The sequence below is a fragment of the Oncorhynchus gorbuscha genome, linkage group LG01 (assembly GCF_021184085.1).
Source record: "Oncorhynchus gorbuscha isolate QuinsamMale2020 ecotype Even-year linkage group LG01, OgorEven_v1.0, whole genome shotgun sequence".
In the NCBI taxonomy this organism is placed as follows: domain Eukaryota; kingdom Metazoa; phylum Chordata; class Actinopteri; order Salmoniformes; family Salmonidae; genus Oncorhynchus; species Oncorhynchus gorbuscha.
The window spans coordinates 42,298,607-42,323,018 of NC_060173.1; the positions used below are offsets into that span (position 1 = coordinate 42,298,607).

The following is a 24,412-nucleotide window of genomic DNA, read 5'->3' on the forward strand; positions in this document are numbered from 1 at the left end:
GTTTACATACTGCTTTACTCATCTCATATATATATTCTATTGTACTGTATTTTTGTTAATGCCACTCCGACATTGCTTGTCCTAATATTTGATATAGCATGGCTAAGGGCTGTATCCAGGCACTCCGTATTGCGGTGTGAACAGCCCTAAGCCATGGTATATTGGCCATATATCACACCCCCTTGTGCCTTATTGCTTAATTAGACAATGCCATGAAGGACCAAAGGACAATAGTCTAGTAGTGTAGAGAGAGACTAACTTCAGGGTCTTGGCATTGATGATGGTCCCAGAGCGGTTCATCTCCAGATCCCTACGGCTGAGAGGGAGAAGAGAACTGTGAGACACACTGCTTACATTCTCTCAAATAATATGTGCTCTCACCATCTGCCACACACACACACACACACACACACACACACACACACACACACACACACACACACACACACACACACACACACACACACACACACACACACACACACACACACACACACACACACACACACACACACACACACACACACACACACACACCTAGTGTGTACACACTAGGTATGTGTGTGTGTGTGGTTTTACTGCTAACCTACAAAGCATTACATGGGCTTGCTCCTACCTATCTCTCTGATTTGGTCCTGCCGTACATACCTACACGTACACTACAGTCACAAGACGCAGGCCTCCTAATTGTCCCTAGAATTTCTAAGCAAACAGCTGGAGGCAGGGCTTTCTCCTACAGAGCTCAATTTTTATGGAATGGTCTGCCTACCCATGTGAGAGACGCAGACTCGGTCTCAACCTTTAAGTCTTTACTGAAGACTCATCTCTTCAGTGGGTCATATGATAGAGTGTAGTCTGGCCCAGGAGTGTGAAGGTGAATGGAAAGGCTCTGGAGCAACGAACCGCCCTTGCTGTTCCCCTCTTTCCACCGGGATTCTCTGCCTTTAACCCTATTACAGGGGCTGAGTCACTGGCTTACTGGTGCTTTTTCATGCCGTCCCTAGGAGGGGTGCGTCACTTGAGTGGGTTGAGTCACTGATGTGATCTTCCTGTCTGGGTTGGCGCCCCCCCTTGGGTTGTGCCGTGGCGGAGATCTTTGTGGGCTATATTCGGCCTTGTTTCAGGATGGTAAGTTGGTGGTTGAAGATATCCCTCTAGTGGTGTGGGGGCTGTGCTTTGGCAAAGTGGGTGGGGTTATATCCTTCCTGTTTGGCCCTGTCCGGGGGTATCATCGGATGGGGCCACAGTGTCTCCTGACTCCTCCTGTCTCAGCCTCCAGTATTTATGCTGCAGTAGTTTATGAGTCGGGGGGCTAGGGTCAGTTTGTTATATCTGGAGTAATTCTCCTGTCTTATCTGGTGTCCTGTGTGAATTTAAGTATGCTCTCTCTAATTCTCTCTTTCTCTCTTTCTTTCTCTCTCTCGGAGGACCTGAGCCCTAGGACCATGCCTCAGGACTACCTGGCATGATGACTCCTTGTTGTCTCCAGTCCACCTGGCCGTGCTGCTGCTCCAGTTTCAACTGTTCTGCCTGCGGCTATGGAATCCTGACCTGTTCACCGGACGTGCTACCTGTCCCAGACCTGCTGTTTTCAACTCTCTAGAGACAGCAGGAGTGGTAGATATACTCTTAATGATCGGCTATGAAAAGCCAACTGACATTTACTCCTGAGGCGCTGACTTGCTGCACCCTCGACAACTACTGTGATTATTATTATTTGACCATGTTGGTCATTTATGAGCATTTGAACATCTTGGCCATGTTCTATTATAATCTCCACCCGGCACAGCCAGGACTGGCCACCCCTCATAGCCTGGTTCCTTTCTAGGTTTCTTGCTAGGTTTTGGCCTTTCTAGGGAGTTTTTCCTAGCCACCGTGCTTCTACACCTGCAATGCTTGCTGTTTGGGGTTTTAGGCTGGGTTTCTGTACAGCACTTTGAGTGTGTGTGTACACACTAGGTGTGTGTGTTACCTGTTGTACATGTTCCAGAAGAGCTGCAGGTTGACCTGGTTGACGGTGTTGTTGATCTGTTGACGGTAACTCTGGACCAGCTCTGTGTTGTTCATCAGCTCCTCCTGTACAACCATCCACAATAACACAGGTAGACTGAGAGACTGGTGTCTCTGAAGGTTATTAACATTACACAGCCTGCAGTCTAGTGTTGTTGTTATTATGGTGTGTAATCCAAAGCCTCCAGTCTAGTGTTGTTGTTATTATGGTGTGTAATCCAAAGCCTCCAGTCTAGTGTTGTTGTTATTAATGGTCTAGTGTTGCTGTTATCCAAAGCCTCCAGTCTAGTGTTTGTTATTATGGTGTGTAATCCAAAGCCTCCAGTCTAGTTGTTAAAGCCTTATGGTGTTATTATGGTGTGTAATCCAAAGCCTCCAGTCTAGTGTTGTTGTTATTATGGTGTAATCCAAAGCCTCCAGTCTAGTGTTGTTGTTATTATGGTGTGTAATCCAAAGCCTCCAGTCTAGTGTTGTTGTTATTATGGTGTGTAATCCAAAGCCTCCAGTCTAGTGTTGTTGTTATTATGGTGTCCAAAGCCTCCAGTGTTGTTGTTATTATGGTGTGTAATCCAAAGCCTCCAGTCTAGTGTTGTTGTTATTATGGTGTGTAATCCAAAGCCTCCAGTCTAGTGTTGTTGTTATTATGGTGTGTAATCCAAAGCCTCCAGTCTAGTGTTGTTGTTATTATGGTGTGTAATCCAAAGCCTCCAGTCTAGTGTTGTTGTTATTATGGTGTGTAATCCAAAGCCTCCAGTCTAGTGTTGTTGTTATTATGGTGTGTAATCCAAAGCCTCCAGTCTAGTGTTGTTGTTATTATGGTGTGTAATCCAAAGCCTCCAGTCTAGTGTTGTTGTTATTATGGTGTGTAATCCAAAGCCTCCAGTCTAGTGTTGTTGTTATTATGGTGTGTAATCCAAAACCTCCAGTCTAGTGTTGTTGTTATTGTGGTGTGTAGTCCTATGTATTGCCGCAAACTATTTTAGGTACGTGGATAATGGTTTGATTACCACACATATCTGGAGTGAGGACTCACCTGGCTAAAGAGGTGGGGCAGGACTGTGTCTGGAAGAGCACTGGTGAGCCCAGAGAGCTGGAGAGGAAGGAGGAGGAGAGAGAGAAAGAGAGAGATGAGGAAAGAGAGATATATATTATTACCTTGCACCAATTGCAAGTACAGCAGCCATTTTGTTAGTTTTGAAAGGTAACTCTGTTTATGTGTTTGCCACAGAGGTCTGCTACCTTGCCAGTGGCCCAGTCGATCCAGCCCTTCCCGTTGGGGTCGATGTTGAGCAGCACCAGGCCCTCCACCAGATCAGGGAAGATCAGCTGAGGGCAGAGCAGAGCAGAGCAACGCTGTCTTATGTTAGATAGATACCACAGGAGGCTGCTGAGGGAAGGATGGATCATAATAATGTCGGGAACGGAGCGAATGGAATGGCATCAAACACATAGAAACCATGTCTTGATACCATTCCACTAATTCCACTTGAGCCATTACCATGAGCTCGTCCTCCCCAATTAAGGTGCCACCAACCTCCTGTGGTAGATACACCTGGGATCATTATTAGGCCCCAAAATATGAAATATGTGGAAAAGCAAAGAACAATAACCAGGTATGACTTACAGCAAATTTGGCCAGGACGTAAGCGCCAGCCCCAACTCCAATGCCCACAATGCTCTTGAATCTGTCAAATGGGAATGGTTTGAATTACTTTACAGGTTCATTCATGCATTCACAGTTGAACAATATGGTTAATATATGTACTGTTTACTAGGAGAGAGAGGAAGGGGAGGCCATCTCACCCAAAGTGCTGCACTACACTGGGCAGCATGCCTGCCAGCTGGTCCATGGTGGGGTACTGGTACCTGTTGAGAGGTGAGGTGGAGATTTTTAGTTAAACAGTCACATGACCAAGAGACAGCACTGAAGGAATCCCTGTCTATCTGTCTGTCTGCACACTCCAGCCAATACAAGACACCAGAGGTGCATGGATATGTATAAGTGTGTACAGGCATGTACGTGTGTTTAGGTGTTATATACCCCTGTGGCATCTGAGAGGCTCCAATCTGCTGTCCAGGAGCATCCACATGACACACCACAAAGTGCTTGGTGATCTCCTGCATGTCCTCGTTGTGGAAGAAGCTGTTGAAGCACAACTTGTCTGTGCAGGGCATTAGAGAGAGAAACAGAGGGAAGACAACGTTAAACATGCACTATGCAGAGAGCACCTCGTCAGCAGGGGAAATGAGAACGGGAAATGACCTGAGGTTTTACTGGGAGTCATTCCATTATCATCTGGGTGCTTGAGTGATCGTACATTAAGTCAGAGTAAAGAAAAGACGATCTAGTTTGATATACTGCATTTTAACTGAGGTTATAGGTTAACTGAAGTGCCATCCCTCTCTGTTTAACAGACCAGAAATGACACCCTATATACCTCACCTCTGAAAACAACTCTGCCCCCCCCCCCACCCACCCACCCACCGGCCGCTGTTGTCCTAGTTCTCTTTGGAGATGGAGGCAGGCATGCAGAGGGAGGCAGGCAGAGGGAGGCAGGCATGCAGACGGAGATGGGCATGCAGAGGCAGGCATGCAGAGGGAGGCAGGCATGCAGACAGAGGCAGGCATGCAGAGGGAGGCAGGCAGGCATGCAGAGGGAGGCAGGCATGCAGAGGGAGGCATGCAGAGGGAGGCAGGCATGCAGACGGAGATGGGCATGCAGAGGGAGGCAGGCAGAGGGAGGCAGGCATGCAGACGGAGATGGGCATGCAGAGGCAGGCATGCAGAGGGAGGCAGGCATGCAGACAGAGGCAGGCATGCAGAGGGAGGCAGGCAGGCATGCAGAGGGAGGCAGGCATGCAGAGGGAGGCATGCAGAGGGAGGCAGGCATGCAGAGGGAGGCATGCAGAGGGAGGCAGGCAGGCATGCAGACGGAGACAGGCGTGCAGAGGGAGGCAGGCATGCAGAGGGAGGCATGCAGAGGGAGGCATGCAGAGGGAGGCATGCAGAGGGAGGCAGGCGTGCAGACGGAGACAGGCGTGCAGAGGGAGGCAGGCATGTAGAGGGAGGCAGGCATGCAGAGGGAGGCAGGCATGCAGAGGGAGGCATGCAGAGGGAGGCATGCAGAGGGAGGCATGCAGAGGGAGGCATGCAGAGGGAGGCAGGCGTGCAGACGGAGACAGGCGTGCAGAGGGAGGCAGGCGTGCAGAGGGAGGCATGCAGAGGGAGGCAGGCGTGCAGACGGAGACAGGCGTGCAGAGGGAGGCAGGCATGCAGAGGGAGGCATGCAGAGGGAGGCAGGCATGCAGAGGCAGGGCAGGCATGCAGAGAGGGAGGCAGGCATGCAGAGGGAGGCAGGCATGCAGAGGGAGGCAGGCATGCAGAGGGAGGCAGGCATGCAGAGGGGCAGGCATGCAGAGGGAGGCATGCAGAGGGAGGCATGCAGAGGGAGGCATGCAGAGGGAGGCAGGCGTGCAGACGGAGACAGGCGTGCAGAGGGAGGCAGGCATGCAGAGGGAGGCATGCAGAGGGAGGCAGGCGTGCAGACGGAGACAGGCGTGCAGAGGGAGGCAGGCATGCAGAGGGAGGCATGCAGAGGGAGGCAGGCATGCAGAGGGAGGCAGGCATGCAGAGGGAGGCAGGCATGCAGAGGGAGGCAGGCATGCAGAGGGAGGCAGGCATGCAGAGGGAGGCAGGCATGCAGAGGGAGGCAGCCATGCAGAGGGAGGTAGGCATGAAGAGGGAGGCAGGCATGCAGAGGGAGGCAGGCATGCAGACGGAGACAGGCATGCAGACGGAGACAGGCATGCAGACGGAGACAGGCATGCAGACGGAGACAGGCGTGCAGACGGAGACAGGCGTGCAGAGGGAGGCAGGCAGGCATGCAGAGGGAGGCAGGCATGCAGAGGGAGGCAGGCATGCAGAGGGAGGCAGGCATGCAGAGGGAGGCAGGCATGCAGAGGGAGGCATGCAGAGGGAGGCAGGCATGCAGAGGGAGGCAGGCATGCAGAGGGAGGCATGCAGAGGGAGGCAGGCATGCAGAGGGAGGCAGGCATGCAGAGGGAGGCAGGCATGTAGAGGCAGGCAGGCATGCATACGGAGGCAGGCATGCATACAGAGGCAGGCATGCAGAGAGAGGCAGGCAGGTATGCAGAGGGAGGCAGGCAGGCATGCAGATGGAGGCAGGCATGCAGACAGAGGCAGGCAGGCAGAGGGAGGCAGGCATGCAGAGGGAGGCAGGCATGCAGAGGGAGGCAGGCATGCAGAGAGAGGTAGGCATGCAGAGGGAGGCAGGCATGCAGAGGGAGGCAGGCATGCAGAGGGAGGCAGGCATGCAGAGGGAGGCATGCAGAGGGAGGCAGAGGAACAGCTGATCTACAGTGCAGCAGTGCTGACCCCTCCCCCAACACCACCCCGCTTGTATGATAGGGATGTTTTTCTGACCTACATTTCTCACTCTCCCTCTTTCTTCTCTCTCCAGCCGTCATTCTTTCATTACCCAGTCCTTTGTTGACTGGCCACTGACAGACAGTGCTATCTTGTGGAATGCAGTTTGTATCTGGTACTTCAATGGGCTGGATCCTATTTCAGACAGCTACAGGCAATGCAGTTGTAATGTAGATGATTAAATATTGTGTTTTGTATCCTGGAGTCATTTCCTGCTACAAGTGTAACAATACTCCCTGCAAACTGCAGCAACATTGAAAAGCAGTCCCCATCCACCAATTAGAGGAGCTAACGAGCAGGCTCAGCTGGGAGGTAGTAACGGACATGCTGGGTAAACGTGAGAGAGTCACACTGTCTGTCTGCGCTCTGCAGTGGGCTGGCTGGACCGCTGTCAGGGAATGCTACTGGTACTCTGATATAGCTCCCAGAATGGAGTCCAATTATCACCTCAGATGGGCACAACACCTCCCGGGGCTGACAGCTCGACGGATACAGCTGCCAGATCCCACCATGAACAACAGCACCCTTAGGAAGTGTGGCAAGATGAACCCTGGAACCAGCTGCAGGTCATTGTTACATGACAGATGGTGGTGCAACAAAGACATGAAGTCACACATGGAGCACACACTGAAAGCGCGTGTGCACGCACACACACAAGCATAGCGGCAGGGTAGCCGAGTGGTTAAAGTGTTGGACTAGTAACCGAAAGGTTGCAAGTTCAAATTCCCGAGCTAACAAGGTACAAATCTGTCGTTCTGCCCCTGAGCAGGCAGTTAACCCACTGTTCCTAGGCCGTCATTGAAAATAAGAATTTGTTCTTAACTGACTTGCCTAGTTAAATAAAGGTTAAATAAAGGTAGAAGGACAGTGTTTGTACTCACGGTTAAGCCCCACATCATGGTAGGTGAGGATGGCAGGCTTGTTTCCTTTGGGGGCCCCACGAATAACCACGTGTAGCATCCCATACGGAGTCTCAATGTCATGTTCCTGAAACAGACAAATACTCATATTTAAATGCATGTACATTTACTTCCACAGGGACGCATTTTGTACCTCTGCACATACAATGGAGTTCACTGATGAGCACAAACAGTTGACCCACTAATCACTGAGATGTAATAGACACCAACCTTCCAGTTCTGATCAACATTCTGAGAGGCCTGACAACATATACTGTAAAGCACAGGTGTCAAACTCGTTCCACGGAGGACCGAGTGGCTGCGGGTTTTCGCCTCTCCCTTGTACTTGATTGATTAATTAAGGTAACTAATTAGTAAGTAACTTCACCCCCACATCTGGTTTTCTAGGTCTTAAATGAAAGGAAAAAACAAAAACCTGCAAACATTCTATGCAATAGCATATGAATTACAAAATGTTATTGTGTGGTGTTGACATAGTTACAGGGTCTCATTGGTATTTCAATCTCACATGACCCACATCCTCATCAACACAGCCAGACAGGCAGACACACTCAAAATGGAGGCAGCAGATATTATTTCCATAAACGTTGGTTCAGCGCTCCAGGATTATGTCCTATCACAGCCAGACAGAGAAATGCCACTGATAGGCTGCATCCCAAATGGCACCGTATGAGCCCTGGTCAGAAGTAGTGCACTAACTAGGGAGTAAGGGGCCATTGAGGATGTACTGTAGCCATAGTCTGTGACGCTAAGTGCTCCCTAACCACGCATCGGTCTGGCACCCAATACATGTATGTCTGACAGTATGCTGCATGCCCTCCCTCTGTGAAGCAATTACATCGGCAGCTACTGCAATACACTCACCTGTAAAATCTGTTGTCTTTTTTGTCTTTGTGTGACATGAAATGCTTGTGTGAACGATTGACAGATACAATGTAAAGGTAAAGGTCATTTGGGTTGTCTAAACGTGTAGTACGATAGGGGTTGATGGAATGGGTAAAACTATTTTGGTATTTTCTGGATGGCCGCACAATAGACTGCAGGTAAAAACAGCACCTGTATCACTGCAAATACTCCCTCCCTCTCTTAGTCTCTTCTGTGATTTCTTTGTCTCTCACTCATCTTCCTCTCTAATTCCCTTCCTCCCTCACTCCCAAGGTCACACAGACATCCAAGTGCGGAATCATTTGCATCTCCCCCAGACTTGCGGGCATCTCTGTGTAGGCTTGCATGTGTTGCAGAATGCATTAGTGTGTCACAGCATTAGTGTGTCAGTGTGTCTCCACGGAGACATTTACACGACTGATCATTAGAGCAACACAATAACAGTACAACAACCATGCCACTATGCAACATTAACTCATATGTTCAGTTATATAATAAAACCAAATCTAGACTACTAATATTTCAACATGCAGATTTCACTCATGATCCCAGAGCATTAAAACAGATGGGTAGACAGCTAGTCGTTCTGCTACGATATAAACATGGTATAAGAACATGCATGAAGAAGGTAAGACGTGGTTGTGTGTGTGCACAAGAAATAAACGTGTGCATGAGAAATAAACATGTGCACGAGAAAGAAACGTGTGCACAATGTGCTCGTCATGCACATCCACGAACAGAGGAGTTCATTAAGACACAGTGAATTTACTTGATCAAAATACCCTCCCGCTATCAGTCACTCAGTCACCCGCAGACACACTTTACACCGCCACTCACCCCATCCCAGCATTCAGGCATGGTGCCTGAGTAAGTGTGCTCGGTGGAGGAGGAGAAAGAGGAGGAAGAGCGGCAGGAGGAGTAGGAGCTGCGGGTGGAGACGAGACATTCAGAGCTCGTCCTCTCTGGTAGTGGGACTGCTGCTGATGGTGGTCTCGGTCTCGTCTAGCCGTCTAGCCTCTGTCTCGTCTAGCTCTGCAGTCTTGCTGCTGCCCTCTCTCTTCCCCAGACACCTTATAAACCCACCGTGAGGGCGTGCTGAGCTCAAGCCCTTTGGCTGGCTCTCTGCATCTGATTGGTTGGCTGCCCAATCAGTCACAGCATCTTCTCTGCTGTGCTCTTGTTTTGCTCTCTCATCACCACCACCACTGCTCTATATCAGGGGAGATCTCTCTCTCTCTCTCTCTCTCTCTCTCTCTCTCTCTCTCTCTCTCTCTCTCTCTCTCTCTCTCTCTCTCTCTCTCTCTCTCTCTCTCTCTCTCTCTCTCTCTCAATTCAAAGGGCTTTATTGGCATGGGAAACATACGTTTACATTGCCAAAGCAAGTGAAATAGATAAAAGTGGAATAAACAATATCAAATGTACAGTAAACATTACACTCACAAAAGCCATGCCATATTATGGCTATGCACAGTGTTGTAACAATGTGCAAATAGTTCAAGTACAAAAGAGAAAATAAATCAAATAATTATGGGTTGTATTTACAGTGGTATTTGTTCTTCACTGGTTGCTCTTTTCTTGTGGCAACAGGTCAAAAATATTGCTGCTGTGATGTCACACTGTGGTATTTCACCCAATAGATATGAGAGTTTATCAAAATTGGATTTGTGTTGCTGTCCTGGGGCTCTGTGGGGTCTGTTGGTGTTTGTGAACAGAGCCCCAGGACTACCTTGCTTAGGAGACTCTTCTCCAGGTTCATCTCTCTGTATGTGATGGCTTTGTTATGGAAGGTTGAGAATCGCTTCCTTTTAAGTGGTTGTAGAATTGCTATTTTCTGGATTTTGATAATTAGCAGGTATCGACCTACTTCTGCTCTGCATGTATTATTTGGTGTTTTACGTTGTACACAGAGAATATTTTGGCAGAATTCTGCATGCAGAGTCTCAATTTGGTGTTTGTCCAATTTTGTGAATTCTTGGTTGGTGAGCGGACCCCAGACCTCACAACCATAAAGAGCAATGGGTTTGATAACTGATTCAAGTATCTTTATCCAGATCCTAATTGGTATGTTGAATTTTATGTTCCTTTTGATGGCGTAGAATGCCCTTCTTGCCTTGTCTCTCAGATCGTTCACAGCTTTGTGGAAGTTATCTGTGGCGCTGATGTTTAGGCCAAGGTATGTATACTTTGTGTGTGCTCTAGGGCAACGGTGTCTAGGTGGAATTTGTATTTGGGGTCCTGGTAACTGCCTTTTTTGGAACACCATTATTTTTGTCTTACTGAGATTTAATGTCAGGGCCCAGGTCAGACAGAATCTGTGCAGAAGATCTAGGTGCTGCTGTAGGCCCTCCTTGGTTGGTGACAGAAGCACCAGATCATCAGCAAACAGTAGACATTTGACTTCAGATTCTAGTAGGGTGAGACCAGGTGGTGCAGACTGTTCTAGCGCCCTAACCAATTTGTTGATATATAGTGTATTTGGGAAAAATTCAGACACCTTCACATTTTACAAATGTTGTTACGTTACAGCCTTATCCAAGAATGGATTAAATTGTTTCCCCCCCTCATCAATCTACACACAATACCTCATAATGACAAAGCAAAAACAGGTTTATAGTTTAAAAAAAATGTATAAATAAATAAAATATCACATTTACATAAGTATTCAGACCTTTTACTTTGTTGAAGCACCTTTGGCAGCAATTACAGCATGGAGTCTTCTTGGGTATGACGCTACAAGCTTGGCACCCCTGTATTTGGGGATTGTCTCCTATTTTCTCTGCAGATCCTCTCAAGCTCTGTCATGTTGGATGGGGATCGTCGCTGCACAGCTATTTTCAGATCTCTCCAGAAATGTACGATCGGGTTCAAATCCAGGCTCTGGCTGGGCCACTCAAAGAAATGTAGAAACTTGTCCCGAAGCCACTCCTGCGTTATCTTGGCTGTGTGCTTAGGGTCGTTGTTCTGTTGGAAGGTGAACCTTCGCCCCAGTCTGAAATCCTGAGCACTCTGGAGCAGGTTTTCATCAAGGATTTTCCCTCAATCCTGACTAAACTCCCAGTCCATGCCACTGAAAAACATCCCCACAGCATGACGCTGCCACCACCATGCTTCACCATAGGGATGGTATTGGCCAGGTGATAAGCAATGCCTGGACAAAGAGTTCAACCTTGGTTTCATCAGACCAGAGAATCTTGTTTCTCATCGTCTGAGAATCCTTTAGGTGACTTTTGGCAAACTCCAAGAGGGCTGTCATGTGCCTTTTACTCAGAAGTGGCTTCTGTCTAGCCAATCTACCATAGAGGCCTGATTGGTGAAGTGCTGCAGATATGGTTGTGTTTCTGGAAGGTTCTCCCATCTCCACAGAGGAACTCTGCAGCTCTGTCAGAGTGACCATCGGGTTCTTGGTCACCTCCCTGACCAAGGCCCTTCTCCCCCGCTTGCTCAGTTTGGCCAGGCGGCCAGCTCTAGGAAGATTATTGGTGGTTACAAACTTATTCTATTTAAGAATGATGGAGGCCACTGTGTTCTTGGGGACCTTCAATGCTTCAGACATTTGTTGGTACCCTTCCCCAGACCTCGACACAATCCTGTCTCAGAGCTCTACGGACAATTCCTTCGACTTCATAGCTTGGATTTTGCTCTGACATGCACTGTAAAATGTGGGACCTTATATAAACAGGTGTGTGCCTTTCCAAATCATGTCCAATCAATTGAAATTAGCACAGGTGGACTCCAATCAAGTTGTAGAAACATCTCAAGGATGATCAATGGAAACAGGATGCATCTGAGCGCAATTCCGAGTCTCATTGCAAAGGGTCTGAATATCAGTCAAAGGTTTGGACACACCTACTCATTCAAGGGTTTTTCTTTATTTTTACTATTTTCTACATTGTAGACTAATAGTGAAGACATCAAAACTATGAAATAACACATATGGAAATCATGTAGTAACCCAAAAAGCATTAAACAAATCAAAAAATATTTGAGATTTGAGATTCTTCAAATAGTCACCCTTTGCATTGATGACAGCTTTGCACACTCTTGGCATTCTCTCAACCAGCTTCATGAGGTAGTCACCTGGAATGCATTTCAATTAACAGGTGTGCCTTGTTAAAAGTTCATTTTAATGCATTTAAGCCAATCAGTTGTGTTGTCACAAGGTAGGGTTGGTATACAGAAGATAGCCCTATTTGGCAAAAGATCAAGTCCATATTATTGCAAGAACAGCTCAAATAAGCAAAGAGAAAGAACAGTCCATCATTACTTTAAGACATGAAGGTCAGTCAATCCGGAAAATTTCCAGAACTTTGAAAGATTCTTCAAGTGCAGTCGCAAAAACCAACCAAGGGCTATTATGAAACTGGCTCTCATGAGGACTGCCCAAGAAAGGAAGACCCAGAGTTACAATGTAGAAAATAGTAAAAGTAAAGAAAAACCCTGGAATGAGTAGGTGTATCCAAACTATTGACTGGTACTGTATATGTTTTTGCTGTTTGTTCTTTGTTATAGAGCAAACAAGATTGGAGAAGTGGTTTATCCATACATCTCCGTTTTGGATAGATAATTATTTGTGTTGTTGTTTGTTTAGTGTTTCCCAATTTTTGCAGAAACTGAAATGTTGTTTCTTCAATTACATTGTATCAAGGCACAAGGCGAGCCCCAGATGCAGACACAGGAGGCAGATGGTTGGAGTCTTACAATGTTTAATCATCCAAAAGGGGTCGGCAAGAGAATGGTCGTGGACAGGCAAGAGAATGGTCGTGGACAGGCAAGAGAATGGTCGTGGACAGGCAAGAGAATGGTCGTGGATAGGCAAAAGGTCAAAACCAGATCAGAGTTCAGGAGGTATAGAGTAGCAGACAGGCTCGTGGTCAAGGCAGGCGGGTACAAAGTCCAGAAACAGGCAAGGGTCAAAACCGGGAGGACTAGAAAGAGGAGAATAGCAAAAGGAGCACAGGAAAAACACGCTGTTTGACTTGACTAAACATACAAGACGAACTGGCACAGAGAGACAGGAAACACAGGGATAAATACACTGAGGAAAATAAGCAACACCTGGAGGGGGTGGAGACAATCACAGGAACAAGTGAACATGACACATTGAGCTAATTTCTGATCTGCTGTTCCTTCTTTTTCCATAGTGTATTTCTGTATTGTTTTAGTGATTCACCACAGTGAAGGCGTAGGGTCAGGTTTTCTGGGTCTCTATGTTTTTGGTTGAATATGTTTCTCAATTTCTTTCTTAAGTTTTTGCATTCTTCATCAAACCATTTGTCATTGTTGTTAATTTTCTTAGGTTGTCTGCTTGAAAACAAATACTTGATAGAGAAGCTGAGATGTAAAATATACTGTTTAGGTTTTCTACTGCCAAGTTTACACCTTCACTATTACAGTCAGTGGTATAAAGTACTTAAGTAAAAATACTTTGAAGTACTACTTAAGTAGTTTTTTGGGGTATCTGTGCTTTACTTTACTATTTATATTTTTGACTACATTTACTTCACTATATTCCTAAAGAAAATAATGTACTTGATAGGGGTGTCAGTGGGCTGACTGTCAACCCTCTGAGAGACTCTGGGTTGAGGTCAGTGATAAAGTAGTCTACAGTACTTCTGCCAAGAGATGAGCTATAAGCGTACCTACCGTACGTGCAATGATCACATAGACGCTCCACTTTTGAGCACCCCGAATCACACATCCCGATTCAGTGTCCTCTGTCTCTGTACAACCCTGTGTGGATGAACTCGTGAGAGCTGGTCAAACTTTTTGCTTCTTGCCATTCTCAGTGCAGGTGGTACATAAAGCCCTGAAATTCTTCAATCAGAGAAAACCTGCAGGTCCTGATCTTTTGGATCCCTGCTTTTTAAATCTGCCAGCTGATTTCATAGTTGAACCACTTACATCTCTGTTCAATCTAACCCTGGAATGTAATGAAATTCCAAAGATCTGGAAATCAGCATTTGTCCTACCACTTTTAAAAGGGGGAGATCCAACTCTTTTAAATAATTATAGGCCAATCTCAAAGCTGTCACCCCTGGTGAAAATACTTGAAACCCTTGTAAGTGAACAGCTAAAACAGTCTTTATTTACTAACTCTATTTTATCAATGTACCAATCGGGCTTCAGGAAGAAGCAGAGCACAATTATAGCAGCCATGAAGGTTTTAAAGCCATTGACAAAAAACAGCACTGTGTCTCGCTTTTTATTGATCTCTCTAAGTTTTTGATACAGTTGATCATGTTATACTAAGGCAGAGATTGTCGAGTGTAGGTCTTTCAGAGCATGCAGTTGCATGGTTTGCTAACTATCCGTCTGATAGAACTCAGTGCACTCAATTTGATGGGCTTATGTCTGTTAAATTGTCTGTCTTGAATGGGGTGCCCCAAGGCTCTGTACTTGGTCCTCTCTTATTCACTATTTATATAAATGATATAGACAAAAATGTCCAAAATGCACAACTTCATTTTTATGCTGATATTTACTGTTGTGCCTCGTCTCTTACAAAAGCTTTCCAGAACATGCAAACGGCTTTTTATACTGTTCAACATACCTTGTGTAAATTGAAGCTTATCCTCAATACTGACAAAACTAAACTGATGGTGTTTTCTAATGCAAGAAATAGACTTCTGAACCTTTCACCTATTACTACCTGTCAGGGCAAGGAGATTGAGGTTGTAACCTCATAGAAATATCTTGGAATTTTAATTGATGACGGCCTCTCTTTTAAATTGCATATTCAACAACTTACAAAAAAATGTAAGCTGAAATTGGGATTTTATTTTAGGAATAAGGCCTGTTTTTCTTTTGAAGCCAGAAGGAGGCTAGTATCAGCTACATTTATGCCACTAGACTAGGGGGATATTTTATATGTGAATGCTTCCGCTCAGTGTTTGAGATCAATTGACACTCTTTACCATGGAACTTTGAGATTTATTTTAAACTGCAAAACCCTTACGCACCACTGCACTTTGTATACCAGAGATGGCTGATCTTCTCTAGTCACTCGTAGGCTCAGTCACTGGTATACTTTTTTTTACAAAGCAATTTTGGGTTTATTACCTTTTTATTTGTGCATTTTTATTGTTCAGAAATGTGCTGGGTACTCTCTTTGTTCGCTTGACTTTATCCTGCTAACTGTGAGATTTATTTTGCTAATTAAAATTCAACACACACACATGCATGGACACGCACACAGGCGCACACATACACGCTCTCAACACTCAAACTTCAAGAGGCCTGTTCATTTGATTTGTGCAAAGCAAATCACAGTTGTTATTTTCATAGCACCAATCGCAAGGGTACACAGTCCTCTCCCGTTTAACTCAACATAATAAGCAACTGTGTTTGTTAGCCTTTCCATTATAAAGGACTGTCAGGAGGCAGTAGGAGAGGGAAGTGAGAGGGAAGGAGAGAGTGAGAGAGAGAGAGAGAGAGAGAGAGAGAGAGAGAGAGAGAGAGAGAGAGAGAGAGAGAGAGAGAGAGAGAGAGAGGAGGTGAGACTGGAGAGAGTGAGAGAAGAGGGGGGTGACACTGGAGGCGTCAGACAGAGGTGAGAAACAAGGTGTCTGGATTATTCTGATCTCATCGTCACGTGGATTCATGTTCAAATTGACAACATCACGGGTACAGAAATCAACTTCTGAGGTCTTTGAAATAACTGTGGTATTACTAATCCATAACGGATAGTAGGTTACTATGGTTATAGTGATAGTTGTAGTATTGAGATTGATGCCCTATTATGTGAGCGATAATCATTGAACAGTCTCTCTCACACACAAACACATATAAGTCCTTTACACGTTATCATTCAGACACAAATCTGTACCACACTGTGTGAGAGGTGCTGTGTGATAGCGAATGATTCCATCAACCATTTGGCCAACCAATCCCTCCTCCTTCTCCTCCCAGTGCGACACCATGGTTACGCGGGCGAGTGGACAGTCATAACGATTATTGGGGATACAGTATATTGAGAATAGAAGAGAATAGACTTGAAGTACCTTCCAGTCTCCAATTGGCATCAGGGTCTCACAGTTCTCCTGCAGACAGATAACAAAAACACAATGTCAACTGACGCCCAGTATGTTAGTCCCTCTGCTTCCACTTCTGAGATGCCACAGGGCTGAGCAGGCCGTTAAAGCTGAGGGGATGGATCCACAGAGAGCAACATGGATAGAGGCTGTGTGGGTCCAAACAGACAGACAGCAGTTAGTGGACAGGGAAGAGAAGGCTCAGGAGAGACAGAATACGTTTTCCCTGCCCTAAAAGAGCCAAACCAGAACCCAAGCATTCCCCTAAACTTCAGTGCAACATGAAGGACATGCTCTATAGAGGTTATAGTTGAATCAGAAGCATTATTAGTGGGTTAAGAATAATTGTCCCCAAACTCCTTGTGGTGCTAAAGGTGCGATCCTAGATAGTGTATTCATATACAGTGGTTTCAGGAAAGACAAAAGGATTACAGATCAACACACGGACGAGGTGAAAGAGGATTGTCATCAGCAGTCCATTGATAGAGGGTGATGCCATTCAAGACAGTGTTACAGTGTTACAGTGACACACCTAGAAAGAATGGATATTTCATGCAGTTGTTTTTAGTGGAGAGACGTAGTAGGTTAGTGGTTTCATTCGGACGGTCGGACCAGCAGGTGTCACTCTTGTCCTTTGGAGCCCACGTGTGACTGCAGTAGCACAGCATGGTGGTGGTGGTGGTGGTGATGGGGGGGGGTCTGCGACATTGTGCTGGAGGTGTTGGCTGGCTGCATGTTGGTCTCCAGGAATGTTCAAAATCTCTCTATCATCAGATTATCCTTAGCCTGTCTGTGAATTTATGTCAGTATGAAACACTGCTATTGCTACTACTACAGCCTGTGTGTAAAGGAACTTTAATAAATATAGATAATCTCTGTTGTTTGTGGCCCTCCATATTTCTCTGACTCAGGATGTGTTGCAGGTGAGGATTTAAAGGTGCATCCGATAACAGTCAAAGGTAACGGAGATTTGCTACCCCTGCAGGGCATGGGGAATAGTCTCCCTGCAGGTGAGTTCTGGGTATGTAATTACCGGGATGCACCCACTGGTCCGATTGCGGGTCTGGTGGAGCCAGTGCCGCGCGATCACATGCCACCGTTGTGGGGGGCGGCTTGAGGAAGAGGGGGCGGTGAGTGGCGCAGGGCTTGCGCATGGGAGTGCGTTCACACACCGCCCTTGGTCTCTCTGCATCATAAACACAAACACAGGTGTGTTACAGTGGCTGGTTAGTCCACCTCAGGGGTCCAGGCAGGGAGAGGCCTGGAGGGGAGGAAGACTAACAGACATGGGAGGACATGATCCACGTAGAGGAGGACAACAGAGGATAGGCTAAGGCTAACAGCTGTCTGGATAAACTGCTGCAATGATATCCTCCTGTTAAATCCTCAACAACATAGACTTCTAAAGGATACAATGTCATCTGTGTCACACATCCACTCCCGATAACGTTTTACTTTAATGTGGATTTCCCTTGGGACTAATTACTAGCTAGCAGGTAATAATCATCAATAACTTTGAATTTATTATTTGGCCTCCAAGTTTTATCCGCCAATGCCTTGGCATCGTCTTAGTAATTAGTTTCTCCCCTCTCTCAATCATTGTCAAGAGAGTCAGGGAAGTGTATAAATTACAGTGACATATTCTCTTAGACATTTGGCATTTCAATCAATGTGATTGTCTTTCCTCTACTGATGCCACCTCTCTTGTCCTCCTCACATACAGTCCCAGCAATCAAGAGTTACTTACAGCTCCTGCTAAGACAGGCATACTGCTGCAATCAGTGGATTTGGTTAGACCTTGCAGCCTCTCAATTACAGTCTTGTCCCCCCCACCCCTTCTTTCACACTCCTGAATTGAAATGCAGTGTATGATTCATCCCTCCTACACATGTAAACACATTCTGTTTCCAAAGAAAGACACACAAAAATACACTATTATATCACACACTCTGCACAAAAACAAATACACATTTGAACACACACACACACACACACACACACACACACACACACACACACACACACACACACACACACACACACACACACACACACACACACACACACACACACACACACACACACACACACACACACACACACACACACATACTCATTCACAGTTATATAAAGTAAATGCTCACCATCTCAGTATCTTGCCCTCTCTGCTCCGGTAGTAGGGGTTTCTCCTCCGTAAATTGCTGCTCCTTCATCCCAGCCATCCTGGAGAGCAACCTGCAATCACCATAGCAACGCACACTTTGTTACTTTAAAATCTGAAATTCATCCATCAATTCAAACCACTGCAGTAGCAAAACCGCATTATCATGTTTTTCTCCCCCCAGTAAATGTCTACAGTATATCAAGCTTTTGGCTGGGTGGCAAGGTCTTCAGGAGGTTTGGTTGCTGTGGCGGGGCAAGTCAATTTTCCCTATATAATTGCTACACCAGCCCCCATAGTCCCTTTTTGTTGGGCATGTAAAGAAGTCCAGGGATGCACAGTATATTATTATTATCTGAATAGAGAATACATGTCCAGGGTTTTTTCTGGATCAAAAAGTGGCTTGCAGGGGGCACTGTCGGTGTGTCTGAATTTTAGAGAACATTTAAGAGGCCCCAATCTTGGCGCTATAGAGACATTTTCCTGCAATTCTACAAATTTGTCCATGGAGCTGAGATACATTGATGCAGTTTTAAAGAAAAATTCCTGCGATTTTGCTCAAACGTGATAATATAATGTGTACTTATTTAAACATTGCTTGGACTTAGGAGACCAGAAGAAATGCTAAGGCAGACACCCAAAGATTTCAATGGTTGTGGAAAGTTTGTGGAAAGTTGTGGTATTGGCCTATTGGAAAACATATTAAACAGTAGTAGCCTGTTCTCTTTGGGCCTCCAGTGGTCTTCAGCTCATGAATTGGGTCACAGACTGAATAAAGCAGGTCTGAGGACCCAGCCAGCCAGACAGACAGTGAGCTTCCCCATTAGGATATAATGAAACTCCTGCAGTGTAGCCAGATCAGTGGACACAGAGGGGCTATATCAATTTAGATTGATATGTCTATACAAGGGCACTGATAAGCCCACAGAGCAGAGCTGACCCAGGCTGGCGCCACTCGACTAACACATTGGATCACTGAGGATATCAAACACTCACACGTACATGCAAACACACACACACACACACACACACACACACACACACACACACACACACACACACACACACACACACACACACACACACACACACACACACACACACAGATACACAGACACTTACACAGACACTTACACACACAGACACATACAGACACACACACACACACACACACACACACACACACACACACACACACACACACACACACACACACACACACACACACACACACACACACACACACACACACACACACACACACACACACACACACACACACACACACACACACACACAGATACACAGACACACAGACACTTACACACACAGACACACACAGACACACACACACACACAGATACACAGACACACAGACACACACACACACACAGATACACAGACACACAGACACTTACACACACAGACACACACAGACACACACAGACACACACACACAGACACACACACAGACACAGACACACACAGACACAGCCTATTTACAGTGCCTAGAGAATGTCTACACCACCCTTGGATTTCATCACATTACATTATTACAAAGTGGGATTAAAATAGATTTCATTGTCATTTTTTGGTCGACAGGAAGATTAATGAAAAACAAAACACTAATATACCATGATTAGATAAGTCTTACAAGTATAAGTATTAGATAAGTATCGGGCGGCTGATGGCCTAGTGGTTGGGAGCGTTGGTCGCTGGTTTGACTCCACAAGCCATCAAGTTGGGAAAATCTGCCGTTCTGCCCTTGACCAAGGCAGTTAACCCCCAACAACAGTTCCCCTGGCGCCAATGACGTCGAATAAGGCAGCCCCCTCACCTCTTTAATGCAGAAGATACGTTTCATTGAATGCATTCAGTTGTGCAACTGACTAGGTTTACCCTATTCACCCCCCTTAGTTAATACATGTTAAGTCTCATAAGTTCTTTGCACACCTACATTGTGCAATATTTGACCATTATTCTCTTCAAAATTCTCCAAACTCTGTCAAGGTGTTGGGGATCATGGCTAGACAGCCATTTTCAAGTCTTGTCATAGATTTTCAAGCAGATTTAAGTCAAAATTGTAACTAGGCCACTCGGGAACATTTACTATCTTCTTGATAAGCAACTCCAGTGTAGATCTGGCATTGTGTTATAGTTTATTGTTCTACTGAAAGGTGAATTCCTCTCCCAGTGTCTGGTGTACAGCAGACTGAGGGATAGTCATAAACAAAATCATGTCAACCCCTATTATTTCACACAGAGCAAGTCCATGTAACTTCTTATGTGATTGGTTAAGCCACATTTCACTTCTGAACTAAGTTTGGCTTGCCTTAACAAAGGGGCTGAATACTTATGCAAAGACCATATTTTAGTTATTTAATTTGTATTCATTTGTAAAAAGAAGAAAACGTTGACATTATGGAGTATTTTGTGTTAAATATATTTCAATCCCACTTTGTAAAGCAATATGTGACAAAAGTTCAAGGTGGCACGGACGTTCGATAGGCATGCACAACACAGGCACATTAGCTCACTCATTGTCAAGAAAAACAAATGCAACAAAATAAAAGAAGGCCTATTGAATAAAAAAAAATGTCAAAATGATCCAAACGTAATGGTAAAGAAGCTGCAATGGGAGGCTGTCAGCCCAACAAGCATGTACGGTGAAATATGGAAACCTATGACATTTACAACTATTCCCTGCTTGATCAACTATTTTACTGACAGACTTAGTTAGCATCAAAACATTGTTTGCTGTTTGAGTCTTCCTACCAAATTGAGTCATGCACAGTGATAAAGTGGCCTCATAATGATTTAGAAACCCCAACTCAACACAGTGACAGGTTGTTTAATGGCTGGGATGCAGTAAGCGCAACAGCTAGTCAACACACGCTCTCTCTCTTGTCAGCGGAAGTTTCCAGACCCTTAGACAAAACCCAGATGCAGACACTCCGAAACAAAAGTCCCTAGTAATTTGCGACACTGGAAATGAAAACCCTCTCCTCCTATTTGTGACAACACTGGAAATGAAAACCCTCTCCTCCTATTTGTGACAACACTGGAAATGAAAACCCTCTCCTCCTATTTGTGACAACACTGGAAATGAAAACCCTCTCCTCCTATTTGTGACAACACTGGAAATGAAAACCCTCTCCTCCTATTTGTGACAACACTGGAAATGAAAACCCTCTCCTCCTATTTGTGTTGTTCTCTGTCTGAAAGGGACTTCTGCATGACATTATAATGGGCCCATGACCAACTTTAATTAGGAACTAACCAGGACAACCAGCCTCATTACTCTGCCTGCTTAATCTCTCTCTCTCGCTCCTTATATAAGATGGCTTGCTGTGAAATCAATTTCCATTACAGTCTATATTCGTCCCTGCTGAAGCCGTTTCAAACCCACTGATTCAGGTTTAAATGACTCAATACTTTTGTTCGCTAGCTGCTTTATTCAATATTCCCTAAATCCACAAATCCAGTTTTATATTTTCTCTGAGGAATTATTCCTCATACTAATGTAATTAAATGAGGGGGACTTGATCATTTACCCTAAAATGAGGCTGATCGGGAACATCAACTTCACTTCTGGGTGGTGCTGGTGGTGTGTGTTTTTACGTGTGCCCATTGTGCATCCATGGTCTATGGAGTCAAGTAGTCAAGTGCTACTTCAAAGTCTCCATTCATCCAGTGTCTTTTCATCATCAACTCTCTGTTAGTGAAAAGAAGATGTGAGGTTTCTCTTACCAAGTTCAGGTTTGTTTTTCCCCATGAGAAGACCGTCATTTTATTTGGTCAAGGATGGTCAAATAAATCTGTCCTCCTTTTCATCTCTCTCTCCCTCCATCTCTCCCTCTCCTCTCCTCTGTTCTTTTACAGTTCTACACAGATTTTGTAGCCATGACAACCTCCAGCAGTGCTGTCGACTCGCCTGGGTTCTACAAGGATCTGGCTTACCTTCTCTGTTCCTTTTAACATCTTCTCATTACCACCAGCTGCTCCCCTCACATCTCTTTACCCACACTAACTACCTCTGTCTGGCTGGCCGGCCTCCATCCTCCATATCGCTCTCCTTTCCTCTCATGTAGCTCATAGGGTTATGAGCTGGAAGGGTTGACTTTGTACTGTGGAGAGACTAGTTCTCTCTCACAGTCCCCAATTACAGTTGCAGGGGCCTTATGTGTGACTCATATCGGTGACTCATATCGGTGATAGAGAGTGGGCCTGAGGAAAAGCATTCTGCTGGACAAGAAATCGATGGGATGTGCATGTAGGGGGAAGCATCTGACCAGATGCATGATTCAGAATCAATTCCGGAAACTGGGCCAGATTCGGCTCTCTGTCATGTGTGTGCACAGTGTGTGTGCATTTCATTGTGTAATGGTTGCGTTTGGGTAGTGTCAGGATTTTAACTCTTACTGACGAGTTTTTGAACAGTTTGTTTTACCCATAAATTCAATAAAGCTGACCCACCAGTGACCCCTGGAAAAACAACGTCCAGAAAGGCCCTGTTACTTGATTCATGTTTTTTCAAGCCTCCTCTCTGTCAGTAACATAATTAACTCCGGTACGGCGTATTATTTAGCCATATGGGCGTTAACATTAGAGAGGATTAAAGGCCAACTCGTCCAAAACAGAACATGGCCTTTTGCTCTCCTCAGCAGACTGGAACCTAACAACTCAAGAAATGAAATAAATTATACACACTAACGATGATTAAGTGCAAACAAGAACACCGGTCCAAAGTGACGTACTATATAATAAACAGGGTACCATTTTAGATGCAACCAGTGTCACCTCTCTCACAGTAATCCTGCTGTCATCACTTCGTCTCTCTTCTCTCAATGATCTGCTTTCAAAGAAAACAACTCAAAACCCTTCTTGGGGGATCTTCTAGTCTACTCAGACCAGACCTGTGTCTGTTACTACCAATCCCTCCTCTGTATCCATCATCCTCTCTGCTCCTGCTTGGTTTCTCTGTGCTACTTCAAGTGTTGTTTATGAGCTAAGTGGACATATCCCTACAGGACTCGCCTCCCACACAAGCCCAGAGAATGATGCTAACAGAGACTGACAACGTGACCAGAGATTCACTTCAACAGGTCAATATTGAAGTGGCATCATCTCACTGGAACATAGAGACACACACACACACACACACACACACACACACACACACACACACACACACACACACACACACACACACACACACACACACACACACACACACACACACACACACACACACACACACACACACACACACACACACACACACACACAGAGCAATCAAAACAATGTTAGAGATTCAACTTTTTTTCACTATTTGAAGTGACACATTCCATTTTTAATATAGTGGTGTATGTCTGAAGACCTTAGATGAACATGCGCTGGCGGGAGCAATATATCAAATATGGATTAAAAATTGATAGCCAGATATCAACTTGAGGCTGCTATGGCTGGTGCCCCTGGCATTTAGCCTTTTATACCTATACTTACAGAACTGCCTTGCAGGCCAGTCATGTGCCTATCCCAAATTGCACCCTATTCCCTATGTAGTGCACTATTCCCTACGTAGTGCACTGCTCCCTATGTAGTGCACTATTCCCTATGTAGTGCACTATTCCCTATGTAGTGCACTATTCCCTATGTAGTGCATTATTCCCTCTGTAGTGCACTGTTCCCTATGTAGTGCACTATTCCCTATGTAGTGAACTCCATAGGGAACAGGGTGCCATTTGGGACGCAGCCCACCCCTATCTTTGTCTCTATGTTGCCCTCAGCTCTGGCGTCAGAGATGGCCTGATAGGGCCGTGTCCCCTGAGGAATCCACAGGGCTGTGTTTCCAGCCTGCCTAACCCTGCCTCCTGTCACTATAGGTACCCAGGGCTTTGGGACAGAGCCAGTCGGCCAGAAGGACATGGCATGTGGCTCTCAATGGGACCTTTACACA

At 45.7% G+C, this 24,412-nt stretch overlaps 1 protein-coding gene across 7 annotated transcripts in view; it reads right to left on the reverse strand.

Moving 5' to 3' along the window:
* Window positions 1-24,412, reverse strand: part of LOC124037935 (protein NDRG4) — a 47,220-nt gene that overhangs the window by 9,883 nt on the left and 12,925 nt on the right. For 3 of the 7 annotated variants that reach the window (XM_046353235.1, XM_046353219.1, XM_046353225.1), the window contains 11 exons: window positions 18,437-18,527; window positions 17,326-17,478; window positions 16,263-16,301; window positions 7,339-7,444; window positions 4,052-4,172; window positions 3,814-3,876; window positions 3,635-3,695; window positions 3,250-3,336; window positions 3,044-3,100; window positions 1,973-2,076; window positions 260-316 (listed from right to left, as the gene is read on the reverse strand). In XM_046353235.1, the coding sequence (XP_046209191.1) occupies window positions 260-316; window positions 1,973-2,076; window positions 3,044-3,100; window positions 3,250-3,336; window positions 3,635-3,695; window positions 3,814-3,876; window positions 4,052-4,172; window positions 7,339-7,444; window positions 16,263-16,301; window positions 17,326-17,478; window positions 18,437-18,514 (926 nt within the window). In that variant the 5' untranslated portion in view covers window positions 18,515-18,527. Of the gene's footprint in view, window positions 1-259; window positions 317-1,972; window positions 2,077-3,043; window positions 3,101-3,249; window positions 3,337-3,634; window positions 3,696-3,813; window positions 3,877-4,051; window positions 4,173-7,338; window positions 7,445-9,099; window positions 9,344-16,262; window positions 16,302-17,325; window positions 17,479-18,436; window positions 18,528-24,412 lie in introns of those variants that run through there. The other 4 variants (XM_046353252.1, XM_046353243.1, XM_046353261.1 and 1 more) reach the window with 3 other exon arrangements.